Source organism: Centruroides vittatus, unplaced genomic scaffold (assembly GCF_030686945.1).
Source record: "Centruroides vittatus isolate TY-2023 unplaced genomic scaffold, ASM3068694v2 contig_976, whole genome shotgun sequence".
NCBI lineage: Eukaryota > Metazoa > Arthropoda > Arachnida > Scorpiones > Buthidae > Centruroides > Centruroides vittatus.
Window position 1 is genome coordinate 1355216 of NW_027122649.1, and position 24507 is coordinate 1379722.

The following is a 24507-nucleotide window of genomic DNA, read 5'->3' on the forward strand; positions in this document are numbered from 1 at the left end:
TTATTTTTAAATATAATTTTTTAATTAAGATAATTTTTAATATATATATGTATGTATGTATGTATACAAACACACATGGTAGAATTTTTACAAAGTACAGCTTATTGCCTCACACTGTAAAGATACAATTTAGGTCCTCAAGCTTTTAAATTTATTATTTGGTAGAGGAAAGGGCCTCTCAGATCTTATAATTTAGGGCCACAACTTTAAATCCAGTTCTATATATATATATATATTTAATATAATAGGGACAAAATATTTTCCAAATTAAAAATTTTGAAAAATTTAGATCTACATTAAAAATTAAATAAAAAATTTTTGCTGAAAAATCAGTGAATAGTGCAAGTTTTGTGATCTGTATGACTCTTGATTTAATTTTTTGATAAAATTTAGAACAAAATAATATTTTTAAACTTAAAAAAAATGCAGTTTTATAAAACTTAAATGAAATATTCAAATATTTTTTTTCAAACTTGTATAATTTTTTGAATATTTTTTTAAAGAAGTAATGCAGTGAAATAATGAGAATGTCTTTAATGATTGTGTTGCAACCACAAATAAATTGTTAAAACTGTAATATATTGATTCTGTTTTTCAGAATGGAAAGCAGAATAGAAAAAAAAAGTAATAAAATTTTAAAATTCACTGAATCTTATACAAAGTTATCTTATTCATAAACATAAGCTTATTAAATCAGGTCTATGATACTTGAAGACAGACGTTAATAAGATAAAAAATAGGGGGGATTGAAATTATATATAGATTTATATTATCTCCATTTCTACTGGAAAAAAATAAGAGTTTTATCAGAGATAATAAACTTTAAAAAAATTTTTGTTTCAATTAAAAAAAAATATTTTCTTTTATGCTAATAAAATTTAAACAAAGAATTAAAAATTTGAATATGAAATGCTTGGAAAAAATCTAAGCAATAAAAAATTTTACAGAATGAAATAAATGTAGTTTAAAAATAGTAATATAAGTTAATAAAAAATCATAACCTTTGTTAACATTAAAAAAACTTTTTTAATCATTAGTCGAATTTAAATAAATAAATATGAGAATATTTTTACATAAAATTTGAAAAGTTTCGATTGGTATATTTTATGAAAACTTTTAAATTACTTGAGTGAATTTAAAGTTTTAGCTCTAGTGTATAGCTCCGAGTTATTTTTGACTCTTGTACAAACTTTTGAGAAGTAGTGATGTAATGTAATTGAGAAAGGTTTGTCGAAACATCGTCGTCAACCGATCCTTTTCGAGTTTTCTTCTCTCACACATGATCTAGCTTCAGCTGCATAGAGGCGAAAGAGAGAGTTTTGAGTGGCCTACTAAGGAGATTTTCTGCAAGACGGATCGAAGGCTATTTCTATAGGTCTTAAGACGACGGCTCGCTCAATCCATCATAGGGCCTTTCACCTGTCCGCATACAGAATGGATCCCCTCCATTATTTGTCTACCCCCAATCGCAAAGCGAAACTCGGAGGCGTGGCTTTGATAGATCATTCCCTCCCGATTTAGCCCCGCACTTTTGTGAATTGATCGTCCAAAACCTAGTCTTCCTGCCGAGTTAACAAAGAATTGCATCAATGGTAGTACAAAACCAGGTGTTAATTTTGGTGTGTACTACAGATCGAAAATAAATGACTTCCCTTTGTAATTTACATGTCTTTAGTGGCTCTTTCCTCGTGTTTCAGACGAAATGTAGATTTATAAATAAAACATGCACATAATCTTTAAATAATCTTTTTAGCTGAGTATTTTACTAAAGTAGAAAATGTGTTTTTTTTTCTTCGCAAGATACTCTGAAATTGATACTGTTTTTGTACAAGTTTCCAACTTTTCAACACAGACTAAACCAACTTCAAATGTATAATAAGTCGATGCATATAATATATCACGGGAATTTTTATACCATGATGGGTTTTTCTTTGCTCTTTTCTGACAAGTCGGTTTCTAAAAATCTCCGCAGATTTCCGCCTGTCGAGTTAAATATGCTACTATCGAACAGGTTGAAGTCGACAGGCGGAACTTTTGGCAAGATCGCTGACGATGCAACAACTACAAATTGCGAATGCAAATGGACGAAATTTTATTCAGTCGTATTTCCACCAATCACGAATCACATTGCAAAACGCTATTTCTGTCTATGCTTAACAACGTTGGAAAATTTAATTCCATATTCTACTTTGCCTAAGCAATTTTCTATTAGGTTTATGAATAAAGTAGAGAATTTTAATATTTCATTATTACATTTTTCACAGTATCGTAAATTAGATTGTTAGTTGACATTCTCATTATTTGAATTTAGTCTTTGGAAATAATTTTAGCCATATAAATTATTTAAATGGTTTAATTTTAATCTAGTCTAATTTTAACAATTGCCTGGCGTAGCTTATATCGAAGAAAAATATTTCATTAACTCAAAGGCCATGTGGTCTAGAGTCCAATGGTCTAGTGTTGGCGTCATAGGGTTGTTGATATTCGCTGTTGAAGAGTAGGACGTGACTGCCAGGACTCTTTCGGCATACAGAGCACATGACATTGGTGGGAGACGCGTGACAACTCTAGTCACGAAAGTGTCACGGAGTGATTGCTAGAATTGACAAAAGCGTAATTCGGATACCGTGACTATTGTTGCTATGATGGACTTGTAACGGACAAGTGGCTCCCTCTATAGTGATTTGATACAAACGTACCAATCGCGTTCTTCACCAAAATATACAACACTATATCGGGTTGAAACGTGCAGCATCTTGCGACGATGTTTATCAATTAGACGAAAGTCAGCAAAGAGCACGTACTGCGTTTCAATGGACCAAGTTCGAGTGTAACTTACGCACTTCTATTGTGATTCTGAATATGCTGCCTTTAATCTAAAACATGCTACACTGAAATTAGTTACTGTTAGGAGGAATGATAATAAATCTTTGCCTTTTGTATACATAATCAGAATGTAAATTTTCCTTCATTTTACTCTGTTTGTATACTATAATTTTAAACAAAGTGCGAGTTATTTTAAGCTACTAATTAATTATCAAGAATAGCAATTATTCCTTGAAGATTCTGAATAACTTTAAAGTTTATTCATTTATGATGATGATTATAATTATGTAAAGATCATTTTATTTAACATTTTAACTATTCATGTAATTTTATATACAACTAGTTCCTCTTCATTGTTCCATATCCTCGACATCGTTCTATTTGATCAGAATAGTTAGAATACATTCCCACTTGGCATCTGGACAATGTTCCATTACTGTTCAACACGATATCAAATCATCTGCAGTAATTAGTTGCCTGCATAACCCCCATTCTATTCGGTAGCTAATGAAAAAGCGAAGAAATATTTTCATGCGTTTCTTTAATGTTTAATTGGAGTAATGTTAATTAGATTAATCAGAGAATGCTAATAGAGAAAGGGCTTTTCTCAATTAACAGCATTCTCTAGACGGAAATAATTAAAAATTCTGTAAAAATGTCAATCTTTTGGCGAGTTAATTATGTTTAAATGAATTTTTCCAACCATTTTAGTATCGTTGCAATTTTATTATTTTTAAATTTTATTTTAATTATATCATATCAATGTTATCGAAATTCTAATACTGTACTTTTAAATTAGCCAAACTCCATAATTTCAGTAATACTTCTTGAATAATGAGATTTCCCTATTTAAAAAGGAATGCTAATTTATGTTTAAAATATCACTTTTTTGTGTTTGATGTTGTAATCTATACTCTCATAATTAAATTATTATAAAATAAACTTTATTCATCAATATTTGTATTAAAAAATAGTAGATATATTAAAAATTTCACACTTATAAGTCGAGATCTTTAATATATCTATGAGTATTGTCGGTTGTTGGAGTAAAATCTATAAAAATGATCTATGCAAATAAAACTTTCATTAATATTGAAACGAATTCTTGAAATGAAAGTTTTAGTAGCAGAAGCATTCTTTTCACTATTATTATTTTCGCAGCAACCGTCATTTTTATGCTATTCTGATCTGCTGAAATCGATTATGAATGCCATGAAATCAGTGAGGTAGCATAAATAAATGCGTACTGTAGTGAATATTCTAAATATTTTTAACATAAATTTACTATAATAAAACTATTTATTTTCTTTCATTTATATATTGATTAAAATTAAATTCTTGGTCTGATAAACACGTTATGTTAGTATCTACATTAATAAAAATGGTGGAAAAAGATGGGAAAAACTTTCTCTAGCCCAATAATTAATCATTGGCTTCTTTAAAATGAAATATTCATCAAATATGAGATAAGATATTTTAAAACTAATTGTACAATTCAATAATAATGCAGTAATATTAATATATATATATAATTGCACTTCATAAATTAATAATATATTCTGTATAAAAAAAGAATTTATGCACACGATTTTGCATAATTATTTCTTTTAGACTTTCTAAAAATTAATAAATTATTTAAAATGCTGAAAGTTTCAACCGCAACCCATTTAATTCAGATAAAGTATTGATGTATTTTATCAATAAGCTTGCGTTTAGGTAATTTTTCTTTTTAGTTCATTTACATATAGCCTATTATTTGCATACTTTTTGTTGATGCGTTCACAAATAAATATAGTTAATTCTTAGAAAACGTTGTTAAATGCTAGTCTACTCTATCAATATTTTATATGAACTAAAATGATTATAACTGAGAGTTCCAGCTGAATTTTGGCTGTATTTATTTTAAAAAATTTAAGAGAAATATAACATTTTTATTTTAAATTTAATTATTTTTAATAATTAAAAAGTAATAATATAATATTTAAGTATTTGACAGGTTTCATAATTTTTGTAGTCTTAAAAATTGTTTATTTATTACAATTTTATTAAATTAAACTAATTTAATTTAATAAAATTATAATAAATAAATATAAAATTTTTAAAGCTGTACAAAAATTACACAAAAAGTTAATTAATTTGTATTTTACACATTAAAAAATTTCCTGTGAAATATTTAAATATTATTATTTTTTAATTAATTAAATTGTATGTTCAACTGTGTTTAAAACATATTATTAACATGATTTAAGCAGTTTTTTTAATAATTTAAAAAATTTTACTTGAAACTAGCAAGATGTAATTTTATATAAAATATATTTTTATATGAATGTAAGCAAAATAAATTGATGAAAAATGTTTGGCGACTTTTAATCTATTTAGTTTTGTTAAAAGTTGGGTAAATAGAATGCATGCAGATCATAGTGAAAAATAAATTTTCAAATTAATTTAAGAGCTGGAAAATGGAGTACGAACTTCTTAGGGGGGAAAAAAAGAAAAGAAAAGAAGAAAAAAACTCAATTTTCGGCACCTCGATGCCAAAATTGGTTAGGAAACAACAAAAGTTTTACTTTGAACCGTTAATCAACTGGCAACAGCACACTTCAATTTCAAAGAGTGCTTTTCAAATAGAGGACAGAAGATTTTAACTGGATGATTTTTATAAATAATAAAATGTATATAAAGCCCTTTAAATATTTTATAAATATTAATAAAGAATATTTAAATATATTTAAATTCAAATAAGTATTGATTAAGCAGTTTTATTATTATTATTATTTTATGATAATTCAATTTCTTGTTTAAATTTTCTGCATTGTGTAAAACGCATTTCGATTGGTCAGTATTTAATTTTTTTTTTCGATTAAAAATTAGAAAATTAAATTATTAACCATTTAATTAAATATTTAAGTATTTATATAATAATTTTTTGTTAGAAATTTTAATTAGTTTATCGTGATATTCTAACTCAGGCTCGATCTCGTGATTCTCTAATATCTCGCGTTATTAACGGTTATGGTGTAAGTATGTGATCTTCAGTTTTAGGCCTAATACTTGATAATATTCAAAAGTCATTGCAAGATTTACAAAAAACTTAATGATAAATCTGACTATAATTATTATTCATAGCATATAAATTATTCAATTTAATGAATAATTAACTTACAATTATAAACAATAATAGTAAAAATGTTAAAAATGAGTTAAGTCTAATGAATTAGGCCTAACCCTATAGTCTTATTCCCAAATTATATTGTAAAATTTTTAAAGAATTTATAATATAATTAGAGAATTTAATACTTTCGTTAATAAATTATTTTTAGATAATGAAGATTTAAGAAATTTTATGTAAAATTTCTTAATCACACTATCATATTTTTTTTTAATTTTTGTTCTAATTAACCGTTTTTGGATATTTCTTAACAAAATATTTAACATGTTTCAAACGAGATGATATTCATAAGAGTTAATGAAGCAGAAAAACCAACTGGTAAAGTTTTCTTCTGCCAAAGCTGTTATCGATGATGGAGAAGCGGACAGCTGTGCCAAAGAGGTCCTCTATCATAAATTATGTTTAATGATTTACAAAATGGATAGTACGTGCTTTTTCTTTCGTACCATAAAAATAATGAGTTATAGTATGAGTGAAATTGTTCAAACTGATTTCAACTTCTAGGCCTCTTGAGACTAGTATTGTATATGCTACACGCAATGACCAACAATACTAGCATAATAGACTATCTAGTTTCAATATCTTTATGAAGGAGTCATGCATTGCATTATCCAATTAAAATTATCCCCCTCTTTACTATTTTTTATGCATGATTACATAAGTCCTTAATACATAATAGGTTTATATATATATATATATATATATATAATATATAATATATAATGTTACTATATATATGCTTATATATATAAATTTTAATTTCATTAGAGTAATCTATGTTGTAATAAAGATATAATTTCGCAGTGCTAATCCAAATTACTCTTAAATGATATTTAAACTAACCATTGCAATTCATTATATGGATAAAAGTATTACTTTTAACTTAAGTTACTGGATCGTAGGCCTGTCTGGGAGTTATAATAATAGTGTTCCGTTAAACTGTTTAATTTATTGATGATAATGTTTTAATGAAAATTTATTAGTAGCCTATGATTACCGCCAGCATTTTTAATAAATAAATTTTAATTTAAATCTTTTATATTACATATTATTTTAATTTAGTATAAACTGCTATTAATACAGAATTTTAATAGCACGGAAATCTTTATTTTATATCTTCTCTGTCACTTTGTTTTTCTTTTAGAATTTCTTAAACTAAATTTAAATTTGATTATTTTATAATAATAATATATTAAAATAAAAGTTTATTTTTAACTGTGTTTAAAATGTAGGTTATCAAAGAATTTAAATATCTTAATTATTTTTGATATTGAGATTAATAACTTACTTATTAAGAATTAATTACTTATTTACATTTTATTAGATAAATGGAATTATTCTGTAAATCTGTCATAACTGTATATTAGTTTTCTAGTTAAGTTATCATTTAATTAATATGAATATATTCTTAATTTACTTTTTAAACAAATTTACATCTAACTGTTACATTCTTTTCAAAATGTATCAGTTATATAAATAATGATACAAAATTATGATTTTAATTGGTGAAAGTATTTTTGTTGTTTATTTTGCTGTCCTTTGGATTTAAGTTCATAATCAGTTTATATTGATGTTGGACCACACTAGCTGTCTACACATATCAATGATTTACTTTCGATTTTATTTTAAAAACTAATTTTCTAATCTCATTAAGATGCCCATTAATGTAAATTGCGATATAAAAATGCTACTTTGAATATAAATTAGAATTACACTTCACCTTCTTTAGATCAATAATATAAATTATATTACTTAATTTAGTCTTTAACAGTTTTAAAAGTGAAATATTTTCTTTGTCTTGGCTTGAATTCTTTTAATCCTCCAAAATATTATAGAATTAAAAAATTATCTTTATATTTAATGCACTTATTTTATATTTTATTCATCTGATGAAAAATGACATATTAACACTCTATTTAATAAGATAATTATTGCTTCAATATGTTATATATTAATTTCATGGCATTGCTGAGATGACTAAAGTCTCGTTTCTAAGTAATATCTAGTTTGTTTTGCTTAATAAACGATTTTCTTATCATTACTTAGAAAATAATGTATAATGTAAGTATAATTATACGAATGTGTTATCAACATTTATAGGTCTAGTTGAGATAATTTACAAAATATATTTTATTGTTATTCCTATTTAAATATTGCTATTAAACTTTGTTTTATTGTTCTTCATTATTATACTGTATAGAATAAATAATTATCGTAATTAAGATTTAAAGATAACATATTTATTAATATGTATTATCTTGACTTTGTTGTTTAATAACTCAATAAATGGGCTCTGTATTCAGAGAACATAAGTTTATTTGGAGATCAAATTGGATTACCAAAGATAGGTACAGTACATATAAAAGCATAGTGTACAAATCTTCCTAGCTGGATCTACTGGACATCACTGGTGCTTTCCTTAGAGTAACAAAGGGAAAAGAAAAGGTCTAAGACAAAAGAGGTAATTAATCTTCTTAATAGCTATTTTTAATTTGCTATAAATTTTAAGGACTTATCAGACCTCAGTTTTCAATTGGAAAGTTCACTGAAATTTTATTAATACTAAACCAATATGTACATTTCGGGTCGATTATTACCCTTCCTCAGTTGGATATATTTTAAGTATTCTTGTCTTTTCCAATTTCTATTTGACATTAAATTTTAATTCACAATCGGTATCTTCCTCCCTTAGGTTTTTTGGTATGCAAATATCTATGCGTATAGATATTTGCATCCAGACATTTACATAAATAGACATTTTATTAAATGTACAGCAAATTAAAAATAGCAATTAAGAAATGAATTAAAATATAGGACAAAAAGCAAATAATTATAAAAGGAGTAATATTTATACATGAACAAAGGTCTTGCACAACTCCATCTGGTGACGACAAGATTTGAATCACAACACCCCCTGCCAAATTGAAGTTGTCATTTATCAGTTAATATCAATATTCACCGGATAACTTCACATTCAGTAGGTCGTTCGCACATTGGCCACGTTTTGTTTAAAGAAGAAATGCGAACTGCTGGATCGCCTCCTTTCCATTCGTTGACTTTACGACTTCTGCTATGCCAGAGATATCTATATTGTCACATTTCACTTTGCTCTTCCTCCGAATGTTCGGATTATATTTTTTTTGCGGTCTTCCTCTATTGCATGATCTAATTATTTTTGGTCTTCCACTACCTCTGCTCGCATGTTGCCGTGTTACTTCGTGTTTCTGGCTGTCAGTCTCTATAGGCTCCATTTCTTTGGTTGGATGTCCATCATTTGATTCATTATGATAGTCTTGCCAATCCTCAGATAGGATATACTCTAATGTTCTTACATTTGACTCGTCGCTGTTACTGTCTTTATTACTGTATTTTCAAAACTTTTCAATTCTGCGGCTTCATTTATGAATTTTATGTCGCGAGTGACGCGTACTTTCTTTTTTGTGGTAAGGCGCACCCTAAAGCTCTATTCTTCATTTATTAACCAACTAGTACACAGAGTTGTGATCTAGTTAGAATTTGCTTTCGTTCAGCATTTTATTCACAGTGCATCCAAAAGGTCTAAAATATGAAACAGTCAGTCATTTCCCAGACCACATTGTAAAAGGAATTTCTCCATTTATTGCACTTGAAGGGCATCTATTTCTGATATAACATGCTGTAGATATAACTTCTGTCCAAAATTTTTCTGGCAGTTTTGAATCAATTAGCATGCACCTTGCCATATCAAGAAGAGCGCGGTTGATTCTTTCCGCGACTTTGCTGGAGCGTATGAGGTATACTCAACCTCCTTTTGATTCCATTTTTCTGAAGGAGACTGGGGAATTTACGGGAGAGAAACTCACTACCATTGTCAGATAGGTGAATAAAGAAGCTCCAATCTGTTTGATTCTCAGCCGTGTTCTTATAATTTTTGAATGCTTCCAAAGTTCCACTCACTCCTGTTCACTTTGATTTATCATCGATAAACGAAATAAAGTAGTTTGTCCCTCCTAACGAGTCAGATCTCGTTGGACCACAGACATCTGAATATAGATTTCAAACAGGTCTGATTTTCTGTTTGAAGTTGAAAAGGGAATTTTTACCATTTTTCCTTCCAGACAGGCACTACTTTAGTCCTAAGACCTCATTGCTTTTAATTAACCTTTTAGGTCTATCTCATTCAGTGACTGAATGTGTTGTGCCATAGAGACACTGTAAACGTTCACTTTGTTGGCAGAATTTAATTTTCTAACTTCTCTGATATAGTATAGTACTATACTTCGTTCTTCTGTCAGCGATCACCATAGTCTTCCCTGCATTGTCGATCTCTTTGGCTTTATCCTTTAAAGAAAATGACCTCGAAGCCTTTGCTGGTAATCTTTGTTACTGACATCAATTTTGTACTAAGCTTCGGTACATATAGGGCCTCATTTACTGTGACTGTTTTGTTATTTTTCCCATCATTTACTCTTGAATTTACTTGAGCTGTTGCTGCTACATTGGCTTCTGATTCATCTGCTAGGCACACTTTACTGTTTTGCATGAACTCTATATTGTGATCTATATATCACAAGAGGAACACATATGTGAAGTACTGCCACTATCTAAGCACCAGTCCTCATGGAATAAATCAGCGCTTGATAATATTGAATGGAACCCTGTTATGTTCGTTTGATTTGCGCTCGCGTCTGAGTTTCATTCCAAAGCTCTATGGCCACATCTCTTACACTTGAAACATTTTCCTTGAAATTTAGTTTTGTTTGAGTCCTTCTGGAATTGTAAGAGGTTTTCGAAATCAAAGCATTATTACAATTCATAGATTCTTTCTTATATCTAGAGTCGCTCTCTTGAACTATTTTGATTGAACTGCAATGATTCCGATTTGGTAGATTGTTTCGGGATTCAATTGTACACCGGAAATTTTCTAATTCTTACGATAGATTATACAATGGCATAACTGTTAATAGGTCGTCGTTAATGTTCCCATCGAGGTCACATAGTTTGTCTACAAGGTCAAAGAACGTGTTCAAATATTCACGGATATCATCTCCATTTTTATTTTACTTAAGTTGTTTGGTTAAATTGGCCTTTTGAGAGGACCTTTTGATTGATATATATCGTGGGGTTTTTCCAGATCTCTTTCGATCTTTTACAGTTTTTGATTAGCTTTAATTGAGAAGGACTTATAGATAAAATTAATTTCAACTTAACTTTTTGGTCGTTGATCTCCCATGCTGCAATTTTGTTTTCTTTCATTGGTCTTTATTTCGATCATTTACATAACCCCAAAGCTTATTCTTTATTAGTAAGATTTCAATCTGGATCTTCCATGTATCGAAATTCTCTCTATCCAAGGGACCTAGTCTTATGGACGTCATGTTCTTTCTTTCTTCCCAATTACTGTCCCAATCAACACAATTTATTTTGTACAAAGACCAAAAGCGATATACTTCGCAGTTAGAGTATAGCCTGTGCCCATAACCTGTTGTTTAATAAATGGACTCTATATTCAGAGAACATAGGTTTGGAGATCATATTGGATTACCCAAGATAGGTACAGTACGTACAGTACAGTACAAAGTCATAGGACATACAAATTTACGTACCTCGATGTACCCGACATTCATTAGTGCTGTCCTTAGGGTAACAAAGAAAAGAGAGGATCTATGACAAAAAGGGTCATACTTATACATATATGAACAAAAGGCTTGCACAGCCCCTCTGACAACCACAATATTTAAATCTCAACAGACATTAAAATATATTAGTCTAATAATGTAAGTACAAAAATTTAATTTTAAAATCGTAAATATAACAATCAATTATTCAATATGCCTACTTTGAATTCTGAATGGCGACTGCAATGTCGTTGTTATTTTTTAAATAGATACTGAATATATTTATAAAAACACTATAGAACAGTCTTGAAAAATTTAAAACTAGATTATAATTTAATATTTTTAAAACTATTATTGATTTTGTAGAAAATATTAACATATCTAAATGCATATAATTTAATAAATTTATTTAAAGCTTCTGGATAAAAATTATTACAAATAGGAAACGCTAAAATTATATATTTTTAACAAAAATTATATAATTGAAAAATACTGCTAGAAAATAAAATAATTTTAAATAGTCTGCGATTTAATAACAATACGTGTTATCACTTTAATATTACATTATATTTACGTGGGCATATATAGAACTAATAACCACATAAACAGTCATACTTTTAGCTAACTTATTTTTATGTTCTATAACAATCCTTGTTATTTGGTTATCGTTCGCCATCCTTCAAAAAGAAAAAAGTATTCTACTTATAGCTATGAAATATAACTGTAGAATGGTGACAGTATTGACAACTGTTAGGATTAATAGGAAATAATATTGATTTTCGTTTTAGTTACAGAAAGCATTGTTTCAAAATGGTATCAACCAATGAAATGCAGTTTTTGAAACTAAAAAAAGTCATATTAAAAATTGCTAAGTTAAAGTTAATGATAACTACGTAATAATCAATAGTATATGTAAAATTTAAATTCGTACAACGTTTATATAACGTATTATTGTCTAAATTTTAATTATGATAACGAAAAGTTATGTAAACATCACATAAATTTAAAATATTAATATTGTTAATGTGTCTACTATATTTAAATTTGATTAGAAATTACTTTCAATTGTTTAAACCAGAAATTATCAGCCTAAAAGTATATTAATTTTAAGATTGTTTTTCATTTTAAATGTTAATACAATGTTGTTGTTTCACTAATAAAATGTTTTATTATTATTATTTTTTTTTAATGCATAGGAATGAAAATATCACGTACTTTATTATTTGTTCCTCATTAGAGGAAATTCATATCATAAAATCAAACCAAAATTATTCTGTATCTATTGAAATAAAATAATAAATGATAACAATCAATTATAATATTGATTATAAAATTCTTCTCTGTAAAACACTGTATTGTTTTATGTTAAGTTTTCTTTGTTGTTCACTTCCATCATGACAATCTTTCTTAATTTTTAAGATAATATATTAAATGGTAAAAGTGATGATAAGAGCACCAATTAAGTTTAAGAAGTAATGCGTAATTATTACTTTCATTTTTGTGAAAATATTTGTGATGATGATGATGGAAATTTGATTGAGTTTAAACTTGACGTTTTTAGATGATTTTTAACAATACGAGATGTCATTATATCAAGCATGAATCTCTAAACTAGACAAAATGTAAGAGATATTTAAAACCTCTATATCTAATCAATCATATATGTCACTTCCTATAGGTAGAAAACATCCTTTTTGATCAAGCAATATTATTAGAACAGAAATTTAACTTAAATGCGTATGATATTTTAAGTTACGTGAAGTGAAAATCACGAAATCTCGGCCGTTCAACCGAACGTGATTTGGTTTGACAGAAGAAAGAAGTAGAAAAAGAAGTTGAATTTCGAATGGCAAGTTACTTAACGATGGAGACGGATCACGCAAGCTCCTCTTGGGAAATCAACAGGGTACGGGTGGGGCATAAGCATTTTCAAAATCGGATAGAGGGGATATGCGGGGGTAGAGAGTTTTTCTTTCTTTCCAAACGTTAGTCTCATGTCTCTTGAGATAATCGTGAACCAAATGCGTAATGCAGGTTGAATTCAGAATACGGAGTTTTAAAAAGCTCGAGAATATAGTTTAATGAAGGTGTAATTTTACGTAGTTTAGAATATTAAAATATTAATCGCATCGTTTTATAGTTTTAAATATATATCTGTATGATATTTTATCTCATGAATGGGGAATACACGTAAATGATATAAAATTTATATAGTTCTACAAGGTGAATTTTCTATTCTTAAAATTAAGAAAATGTAAGAATACCAAGTAATGCATCAAAAAGACAGAAAAGAAGTGAATTCTGATTTCTTGAATTAGTCAAATGAGATATGAAAATTGAACTTTAAACTTATGTCATATTTAAACAACATACTAGTAATTATATTAATAGATTGGGTAAAATTTCAATTGTAAATTTTATGAATTGTCTATTTATCATCATTTAATTTTAAAAGGTAGACATTTCGAAACTACATTGAATCCTAGAATAATTTATTATATGGACAAATTCTAAGTATCAAATAGCTTTGTGGTAAAGTTTTTTAATGCATTCGTTTGAGATAATGGATTATAAATGTCTGACTCTAAGAATTTGTTACTATGTTCCAAGTGTTTAAAATTGTTTCCTTCTGTAACTAAATGTCTAGTACTATTACCGTACTTTGATTTAGTGTTTTAAGAGTAATAGCTGTGATCAAATAAATTGAGATGGCAAACACTTTGTCACCATTGATTATTGCTTTTTACAGATAAATCTGACGATTCGATAAGGTTTATAAGGTTTATAAATTCCTTGTAAAACGATTTTATAATTGATTTAATTTGACTTTATTTATTCATTTTTTATGTGAATTCTAAGTTCTTCGATAGAAATACTGTTGTCTGTAAGTTACAGGCCTATTCTGTGTTCTTTGTCAATCGGTGTCATGTCTGATCTTCAACGATCTATTATTGTTTGTGAGAATTGTCTTTTCAGTACAATTTTGAGCGAATTTACTAATATTACCCGAACTAGAACTTTATAATTAGTTTTTAATAAATGACCGTTTGTTATTTGATCGTACTTACATTTGTAGCCTTCTTTATCAGAATAAGAAATTTGCTAAAAATCTTTTTTTGTGTTTTTTCTTTTGTATTTTTGCTCTTTTTATTTTCTAATAATTTTGCTTTTTGTAATATTTTCCTCTTTTTTTTTCGAAATTTTTTATGATGGTAGCTTAAATCCTGAACTGTAACTACGAATGCTTCTATTTCAGTGAATGAATTCATTATAGACGAGCCATGAACACTATACTTTTTTGTCAAAACCTGCATAAGCTCTTGACAGTGATTTCCATGTTCCCCTCCCCCTTCTGTTCTTTGTGTTAACTAAGTAATTCGTTTGATGTATTACGTGTTGTTATACATTGAATTTGTAAAAGAAACTCATTTTATGAATGTTTCATAACAGTCTTATATTAAAATGTATTTGTTTAGTCATACAAGTAGCCTGGGATCAAAATTTTCTGCAACAAGATAATTCTATATTAAATCAGTATTAAACAAATATATGACTTAATTATTCAAACTTATTTTGAGGTTTTTGGGAATGTTTTTTATTTGCCTGTATAAGAGGTTAAAGTAATTTTAAGTTCTATAAGCTTCGTATAAGTGTCCGTTATAGTTTCATTGGTATATTAGGTATTTACAGTTTGTGGATACATTTCAGATTATTACTGTAATAAAAGATGTAATAAATCAATAGAAAGTCAACACATTTGTATATTAAACATTTTATAAATAACATTTCTTTTTTTTTTTAATTTACTTTAAGGTTATTATTAAAGATTTTAATTCTTTTTTGTTTATCATTGTTATTAATAATAATAAAAATTCTATGACAGGCTAATTTTTAATGATTATTTCAATATAGAATTGAAAACATTATAATGTTAAAATATAAATAATGTTTTAGATAATGTAAAACAGTTATTTAGAACAGTTATAACAATGTGATAATCAACTACCATGAATTATATTTAAACATGTTTAGTTATTTCTAGAATGTTCTGTTCTCCTCTTTTATTTTTTCACTTCTTCTGCCTTTTGTCTTGACGATATGTTTCCTAGTGGGGACAATAAACTCTGTCGGGCAGGGTTCAAAAAATTGCCATGAATTTTATGTGAATATGGGGCGCGTTTCCTAGTAAAACCGCTTTGTTAAAAGACAGTTAAACTATTTCTGCTTTACGTTAGCTGCTGTAGCGCTAGTGCAGCGAGGTTCACAAGCGCCGAAGATAGAAGTTAAGATGGCTGTCACTATAAATTATACGCATATTACATACTGTAGCTCAAATGTTTCTGATTAAACATTTTTATTCGTACAAAACAACGTATATAGTACAAAGAGTCAAACGACAATACTGAGTAGTTGAGGTTCAGAAATATTTCCTACGACAGCGGAAATTGCTAAAAGCGCCCTCCAGTTGCTTAAGTAAAGCAGCTTTACTAGGAAACGTGCCCTATGTTTAGTTATTATTAATTGTTCATATACATTTTTAGAATGTTCTGTTCTCTTTTGTCTTTTCATTTCCTGTGCCTTTTGTTCTGACGATATGTTGCCTAGAGGGGTAATGAACCCAGGGCAAGGGAGGGTGGAGAAAAGCATATATACTGGTGGACCAGAGAATATGGGGCACTTTTCTCTTCGTGTGTGGGTCTAAGGAGAAGATCGCTAATGAAGACTACGTCGCCACTATCCACCATTTTAGGACTAGAGGCACTTTTCATCATTGACCCTTTTCATTTCTTCTATCTCTTTTATCCGTCGTCTTAATTTTAAGATAGGCTAGACTAAGGTATCTCGAGTTACTGAATTATGTTTATCGTAGTCAATATAATTAGTAACGGGGATCGCGAATGAGAACTCTTGTTTTACATTTGTATGTACAGTACCTTGCTGGGGTCCTGTGTAAACCGAAATAAAAATAAATCTCACAACAGAACTTCAGTATTTTAGACTGTTCTATACTTTCTCTTCGAATAACAAGAAATAGCACATTAGTTTACATAATTTAGATTCGTAAATAAAGGTTTAATTTAGTGCGCGGTATTCTTTATTCATTTATATATAAGAAAAAGTTTAATTTTAAAATTTATGTTGGTAATTCAAATATATTATACATAAGCAATTTAGATAAGAATTTTTTTTTTGTTGATGATAAATTAATTTTTAATGCACTTTTAAATTTTAGAATAAAGTTGAAATGGGTTTTGAAAAGTTTCGTGGTACTTATCCTGGATGGGATCCTGAAATGAACAATTTCAGAAAGATATTTTCTTTCCGCACAATGAGAAAACATCCAGAGGTATATATTTTATTTTATTTATAAGATAATATTTGAAATAATTGAAATCGTGAAATTGTTTTTAAAAATATATTACTAGCTATATTTTAAAATATTTATTAAACTCAATATTCCAGACTTATTCCTAAACATTTTTAAATTATCGAAAAAAAAACTAGTGAATTAAAATGAATGTTTATTACTTTTAGTCAGAATATATGAAAGTTAAACCTAGAAAATTGGTAAATTATAATAAACATATATATATTATATTAATCAGTGGTTTTCACAATACAATTATAGAAGTAATTTTAAATAATTCACATTTGAGCGAAGATACCGCATTGTGGAAGTAATCTAAATCAGTGATGGCATTCGATGTTAGTTTCTTTTATCAATGAAATGTATTTGGGATTTTTTTAAAATAAATGACCAACGCTATTTTAAGTGTTAAAATCAAAGTAATAGCATCGATTCTAAAATCCAAAGAAAATGTCATCTAATTGTCTTGTTTCATTTCCGATACTTTTATTCGATCGCCCCGAACTTTCGTTTTAAAAGGAGCGATGCCCGCATCCTTTCAATCAACAAAGAGAGAGAAAGAGAGAGCAGTCATCAAGCAGATAAAAGGAACCGTCTATTAAGGGAAAGACCATCACCATGGCAACGGATAGTGTAAGGTGAGTCGGCTGAACCAATCGCGCGGAGTAACGAAACGGACGTGAAGCCACGAGACTCCCTCCGGCACGGCACTTTCATCGTCAGTCCGCTTGCCAGATCTTGTTTCAACTTCATTTTTCTCAAACTATCCAGCCAATTCGATAGGAAATGGAGACTAGACAGAAAATGAACTACTCTTTCAAGCATTGCTATAGTGAAGAGCATTACTCACTGACTAAGAAAAAGTAAAAATATCGAGTAACTGAGAAGTTCTTCCTTTGAAGCAAAAGCAATCTTTTACTATCTCCAAAGAAGTAAATCTTACACTTTTCATTAGTAGTGTCCAAAAGCTGGTTAAAAGTATCGGAATAATTGTTTGATTTATCAGTTTCTTCTATAACTTAATCCTTTGACGTAATTATTGTATAAGCTATACATCAAATCTTTAATACTTTGAAACAACAACGATTTTTCTTCTGTTCTCACTTGAATTTATGATAATCCCCGTTGTTGTAAGATGCACTGTTTATCTAAGTCGGTGCGGATGGTTTTAATGTTTTACACTACATTTTTTCCCAGTAGCAAACAGTAAGTAAAAATTCACACCAATACTCCACTTAGATCAATTTCTTTATATAGTTTGTATCATATTTAGTCCAGAAGAAAGTAATAATACAATTTAGTTATTAATATAAGTGAATATGAAAATTATTTATAGTAATTTTGTTCAAACTCGTCATTTATAAGAATTAATGTCTTTGTTCTTGATATAAGATAAAAACGCCCAAAAATTTTCAGAAGTTAATTGTGGCGCCATCTCATGTTGAAAGAAATAAAACTTTTATTTGGTAAATACTATGGTGTTTTTCGTTAATACTTCTATTTTTATAATAAAATATTAAACTGTAAACAAGTAATAAACATTCAATGTTATGAATCTTACCAAATGATTAGGCAAACATAAAAATCACTGAAAATATATAGGATTTATTAGAGAAATATTTATCATAGATTGCTTAAATAAAAAAAAAAAACTTAATTTACTTTTTTCATTTTTTATAGCTTATTCCATTAGTATTTGTTACAACAGTAGCTATGACTGGAATGGCCTCTTCGGTTTTATATCATATATTTTACAACTTAGATGCAAGGTATGTGATGTTTTATAAAATGAATTTAACATATTTCGAGCACATTTTCATGGACTTCTAACATTGTATTTCATACGCAATTATATTTATTGTTTTGTATAAAATTTTAATTCATTAATAATTATATAAATACAGTATGAACTTTATTCGGACGTTTTATTTATAGCAGAGATTCAATCTAATTGTTGATCTTTTCTATGTAATTAAAGTTACTTGCTTTTAAAATAAAATCGTTATTTCATATTTTTATTTATTAATTTAATTAGTCCTTATCTTATAAAATAAAAATTAAATTAAGCCAAAATAAATTTTTATTGAATTTAATATTCAACATTAACATTTATTTACATTTTATTAACATTATTAACTAGTAAAATGGTATAGATAGTTTCCTATCATTATTATCAATTTAGATATAAATAATAATAATAATAATAATATTATTAAATTACTAGAATATTAAATAAAATTGCTGCAATATCTAAAAACATTTAAATTAATTAACAAACAGAATTTTAAAGTTTTGAATTATAAGTTTATCATTTCAAAATTTTTCGATTTTGTTGAGTAAACAAAAATATGAAAATTCATTTTAATAAAATTCAAGTGAAAACTAATGAAATAAAAAAATAATTTATGAAAAACGTATTAAATTGAAAAATAAACTTCCTTCATATAATCAGTAATAATATTTTAAATCCTAGAAATTGGTATTATTATTATTATTATTATTTTCCGCGATATTCGAAATTATTAGATAAGTTCTTCATTTTATCCTTAATTTTGAACTTTCCTATATATCATATTTATAATGCACTTCTATTATTATCAAATTATTATATAAAATTTAATTCAAAAGCTCTGGCAAATAAATAAAAATGACTAATCCGTTTAAAATTTAAATATGGAACAGAAGTATGTAATACAATTTGTATTACATATTTCTGTTCCATAAAATACGTCTGTGAATAGTTTGTAGGTAATAATAGTAACCATGTAATATTGGAAATTTTTTACTATTGACATATTTTAAAATTTCAAGCCTTATAAATTGTATGAAGTAGGATTTCAACCATTTCACGATTTAAACTATTTTTGAAATAAGCTTGTAAATGCTCTTTTGTGAATATTACACTTACTCTGCTCTATATAAGCCGCTTTCCCTAGTCTTTCTCTATAAGTAATCAGAGATAATGCAATTAAAAGTAATCAAATTAAAACTATTGAAAATTATATAGACGCTTCATGTGTATGATAATTTAATCTTGAAGCAATTTAGATGGTAATGATGTGACACTGAATCTAGACGAGTAAAAAGTAGCTAGATGGGGAGGATTGATATAAACGAAGAGAATATATTATATTTTTTACTTTTTACAGACTAAAAGTGAAAAATAAAATACGTATTTATTCGGAAAAGCATAACGATTTTTAAATGGATTTTAGAAATAAGAACATCGTATAAGTATTATAAAACTATTAAACAATTTTGTAAAATAGAAATTTATTTACCCTCTAGTTTTGATGATGCCTTTAAATGTTCAACTCTAACATAATTTTTAATATTTAGTTCTGACTTTTAATGTTCTTTCTGAATTTTTTAATTAGAAATGTATAAAATTATAAATTAAATAACATATTTATTCTAATATAAAATTAAAGATTTGTAAAAGGAGACTATCCAAGATGGGAAATGGTGGATCCTGAGAAACCACAGAAGGTATGATTTTAATATCGATTTTTATCCGTATTAAAAATTTTGATTTATTAACTATATGAAAAGCAGTTTATTTAGAAAAGTCCTCCATTCTATTATAGAAATAATCTTATTTCCTATTTATGATAGAACAATAGGGTCTTTCCGGATTCTTCATTATTTAAATGTTGAAATTAATCCAAAAGTTAACCGTTCTGTATTTTTCTTTTGACGTTTCCTGTATAATAGCTACCTTATATTTAATATCTATTCTTTGTTGAAAAAGGTCATTTTTTTAAAATGCTACTTTTAAACTATAAATTAGATCCACGCTTCTAATTTTCATTCTGAAGATAAACAATTTTTCTGTTGAAGAAATAATACGAATGAAAAAAGTGTAGAGACACTTTTAAATTAAAAATGTGAAAATTTTATTATTCAACATGTATTATGAACAAAATGACTTTTTTAAAATATCTAAAAATAAATTTTGAGTTTAATTTAAATGGAAATTTTAATTAAGCATATATTTTCCAGTTGATTACGATCAACCAAAAATGGGAACGAATTCCCGAATTGGATGAACTTCGCAGCATTATTGGGCCTTACAAACCAAAGTAATTACATTGAAACAAATTAGAAATTCGTGAATTTTATCAGCATTTGTTTGGTGTATTTATATTTATTTTGTACAGTTGCTTCCTGAATTTTAAACTGAATAATAAATATATAATATTTTAAAGTTATAAAAATGTATTTAATAAATTAAATGTTTTGAATGAAAGTTTCTGAATGCATTATTAAATCAGCTTTTGCAAGAAAATCATTTAAAGTGACTCTATAATACTATTAAAGTTTTAAATGGTGAATGAAGATTACTATAAAAATAATAAATTACAATACAATTTATTTATAGAGCATTAAATATAATTTTAACATACAAGCTTTAAATTTATATTTAAAGTGTTTAATTTCTTTTTCTATTCTATTCTATTAAATGTTTTAATTTGAAGAAAATATTTACTTTCATAGCATTTAAAATGTTAATTAATTTTAAAGATTTACTAATAGGAGTAAAATATTTAATTAAAAGCATAAAGTATATACACAATTATGTCATTATATAATGCCGTAGAAATGAAAAAATGCTGAATTGAGATTTATACTTTATCGAATAACTAGTGAGTTGCCAGTATACTCCATAACATATCTTTCACTCTTCCAGACTTATCCTCAGAAGTACAGTTGAAAAACGGGTTCAGGAAAGAGAAATAAAATTTTAAATATGAGCATTACATAGCAATGTAAACTAAAAGCTTATATTAAATTATTCCATTATTTACATTATTCTTATATTTTTACAGGAAGGCTGCAGTTAGTTTATTTTACGAAGTTTTTCTAAAGTTCAATCTTTTTAATATATTGAAATCGGCAACTTCGTTATATTGTTTTGAAATAAACACTTGATAATGTTAATCATTTAATATATTAAAAGTTGATAATGTTAAATCATACCTTTTCAAACACGTGTTTATATTTTATAAAATGAATAGAAGAATCAATAATCTGGCAATCTTTCTAAAATTTCTTAATAATTTATGGATCATTTAAAAACATTAAACTAAAACATAATTTATTAATGTTTCAAGTTAATAATTATTATAAACAGGACATTTTCCAAATATCAAATACTCGCGGCAAACAGAGTCGCTAAAACTCATTAACAAATTATTTGAATTAACGACACGAATAGAGTTTAATGCAGCTATAATTTATTATCTTGATAATAATTAAAATTCACGCTTGTTGTTAACGTTCTCTTTTAATAAAAGTCGATTTATTTCGATCCTTTCGTGTATGCGATCTCTAAATTTTTACAAGAGTATCATTCCATAAAATTTATATGCCCGTTATAGCGATTGTCGTTTCGTCGCTTATCTACCAAGTCCGAAACGGTTTAGCTAACGTCTCTAAATGCCAGCTGTTATAAATCAGAAACAGATATGAGAACGTCATCTTAACGGTCAGACAAGGGTAGTAAATCTCGGCAGCAGCGAATCGAAGTTTTATATGGCCAAGTGTATCCTCTACTTCTAAGCGCTAGAGGGAGCCACTTGTTGAAATGCAGAGGATCGTGCTGCCAGTGATCAACTGCAGTATTTTCCAATAAAAGCGCATCGATAAAATAAATCTTGGAGAATTGACGCTCATTCTAAACGTCGATATAAGTCCGTACGATAAAGATGACCGCAATTTGGTTGAGGATTTTTGTCAAACGCTATCACCTTAAAAATTTCTCTGGATTTCCTTCCCCTTCCACGCGATATGAGATTTCAAGCAAAAATATACGACGACAATTGATATAAAAAGTATAAAACAAGTCAATATCCTTTATTTCCCGTTGCCAACTTACCCTGGAGACAGATGGAGCTGTGTTTACAATCAGCTAAGAATGATAAGCTTTCAAAAGATGATGATATAGGCTGTTAGAAATTTCATTTTGCGTCGGCTCTTTTATTACTCCTATCCGAAGGTGGTATAAAACTTAAAAAAGCAATTTTAAAGTACGAAAAAGTAAGCAGAAATTGTTCTTATGAGGATATCCATTCGAATTCGTCTTATGGTCTTTTCACTTTCGAATCTTCAACGCTTGTATGTCCATAAAAACATTTTAATGATTCCAATGGTGAAAAAATATTTTCAAGTTGGTTATATACAAGTTTTAAATCATTTATAAAATTACCTACTTGGAAAAAATTAATTATAGTGGTATAATTAATTTTTTCCAACAACTATAAAAGTTTCTTGTAAAATGTAATAGGTATTAATTGCTTTTTAAAATTAATTTTATAACTTTCATTGAGGTGTTATAAATAATGTATTTAAATTAAGAGATCCGTTTTTTTATAGACGATACATTTTTATCGCTGATAAAACCGTGAATCTCTTAAATTAAATTAGATTTTTCGACGAGAAAGTTGCATATATATTATTACTTAAATAATATATTTTCGGGATAATTTATGGTAATTCACCTGGACATTCTGTGAGAAAACGTTCTTTGTAACAAGAATAATAAGATTAACTACTAGAGAGCGAAAGTGTCTTGAGAGCTATGTGATTTTACTTTGGCAGTTGGTAAATTTTTCTCTTCAACAAAATGTAGAATACACGAATTCCGTCTGGGAATCTGAGATTGATAATTTTCTTTTCCAAATATTTTTTTTTTTTTTTTTTACGTTTTCGTTATTATTAATTTTCACAATTGCGAAGATCTGAATAATTCAGATATTTGCATTGATCCATGTAATCTTTCAAATCATTTATACTCTTATTTATTTTATGAAACAGTTATTAAATATAAAAAATTTTATTTTATTAAAACTATATGAAAATATATATTTCGCTGATTTTTAATATAATCTCTTTCCTTTATCGAAACTATCTTATTTTGAATTGCAAAAATTGTTTTCAGTGAATTTACACAAATTTCTTCAAGAGTAAAAAATAATAATAATAAAAATTGCTGTTACAAATAATTCTAAGAATTCAATGGTTATTTTCTCCTGATATAACAGGTATGGATTTCATACAATGTAAGCAATTGTTGGTTTCATTTGTATCGCTGACATTGATAGATGAGATTTAGAAGAAAGAACACTTTAGTTTATTTAGAGGCTGATCTTTTATACTTTCGTCGACATTTTCTACTTTCATTACGTTATCGTCTTTTGTGTCATTTGCTAATTCGCATAAGATTTATTCATTTATTATTTATTATTTTGTAATCCCTATTTAACGCCTGTTTGTAAATAAAAACTTTTCTGATGATTCAAAGTTATTGTTTTTCAATTACTTATCAAAGGTCTTGTTTTTAAATTTCTTTTCATATATACCGTATTGTCACACTTCACTTACATGCCAGACATGGTACAGTAAATTTAACTGCCTTTTCCTGCCGTTAGCACACTTTGATGTTTCAACAAGAGAATATGCGTTTAACTTTTTATGTGATGCGTTTTTACTCGTATATAGTGGTTTAATACACGTATTTTCCATCTCATAAAAAGTATCAAGTGACG

General features: G+C 27.3%; 1 protein-coding gene across 1 annotated transcript; it reads left to right on the forward strand.

Moving 5' to 3' along the window:
- Positions 1–5784: 5784 nt before the first annotated feature.
- LOC136985733 (normal mucosa of esophagus-specific gene 1 protein-like) lies at positions 5785–21197 on the forward strand. The gene is made up of 5 exons (XM_067283070.1): positions 5785–5843; positions 16826–16939; positions 18641–18729; positions 20392–20449; positions 20963–21197. Exons 2-5 carry the CDS (start codon positions 16838–16840, stop codon positions 21044–21046), a joined length of 333 nt encoding a protein of 110 aa, XP_067139171.1. The 5' UTR covers positions 5785–5843; positions 16826–16837; the 3' UTR covers positions 21047–21197.
- Positions 21198–24507: the final 3310 nt, after the last annotated feature.

What these genes read in the sequence shown, in the direction of transcription:
- LOC136985733 (XM_067283070.1), top strand. Translation starts at nt 16,838, where the DNA reads ATGGGTTTTGAAAAGTTTCGTGGTACTTATCCTGGATGGGATCCTGAA. An exon ending in CAATGAGAAAACATCCAGAG is followed by an intron (nt 16,940 to 18,640) that starts GTATATATTTTA and finishes CATTTTTTATAG; the next exon opens with CTTATTCCATTAGTATTTGT. An exon ending in ATCCTGAGAAACCACAGAAG is followed by an intron (nt 20,450 to 20,962) that starts GTATGATTTTAA and finishes TATATTTTCCAG; the next exon opens with TTGATTACGATCAACCAAAA.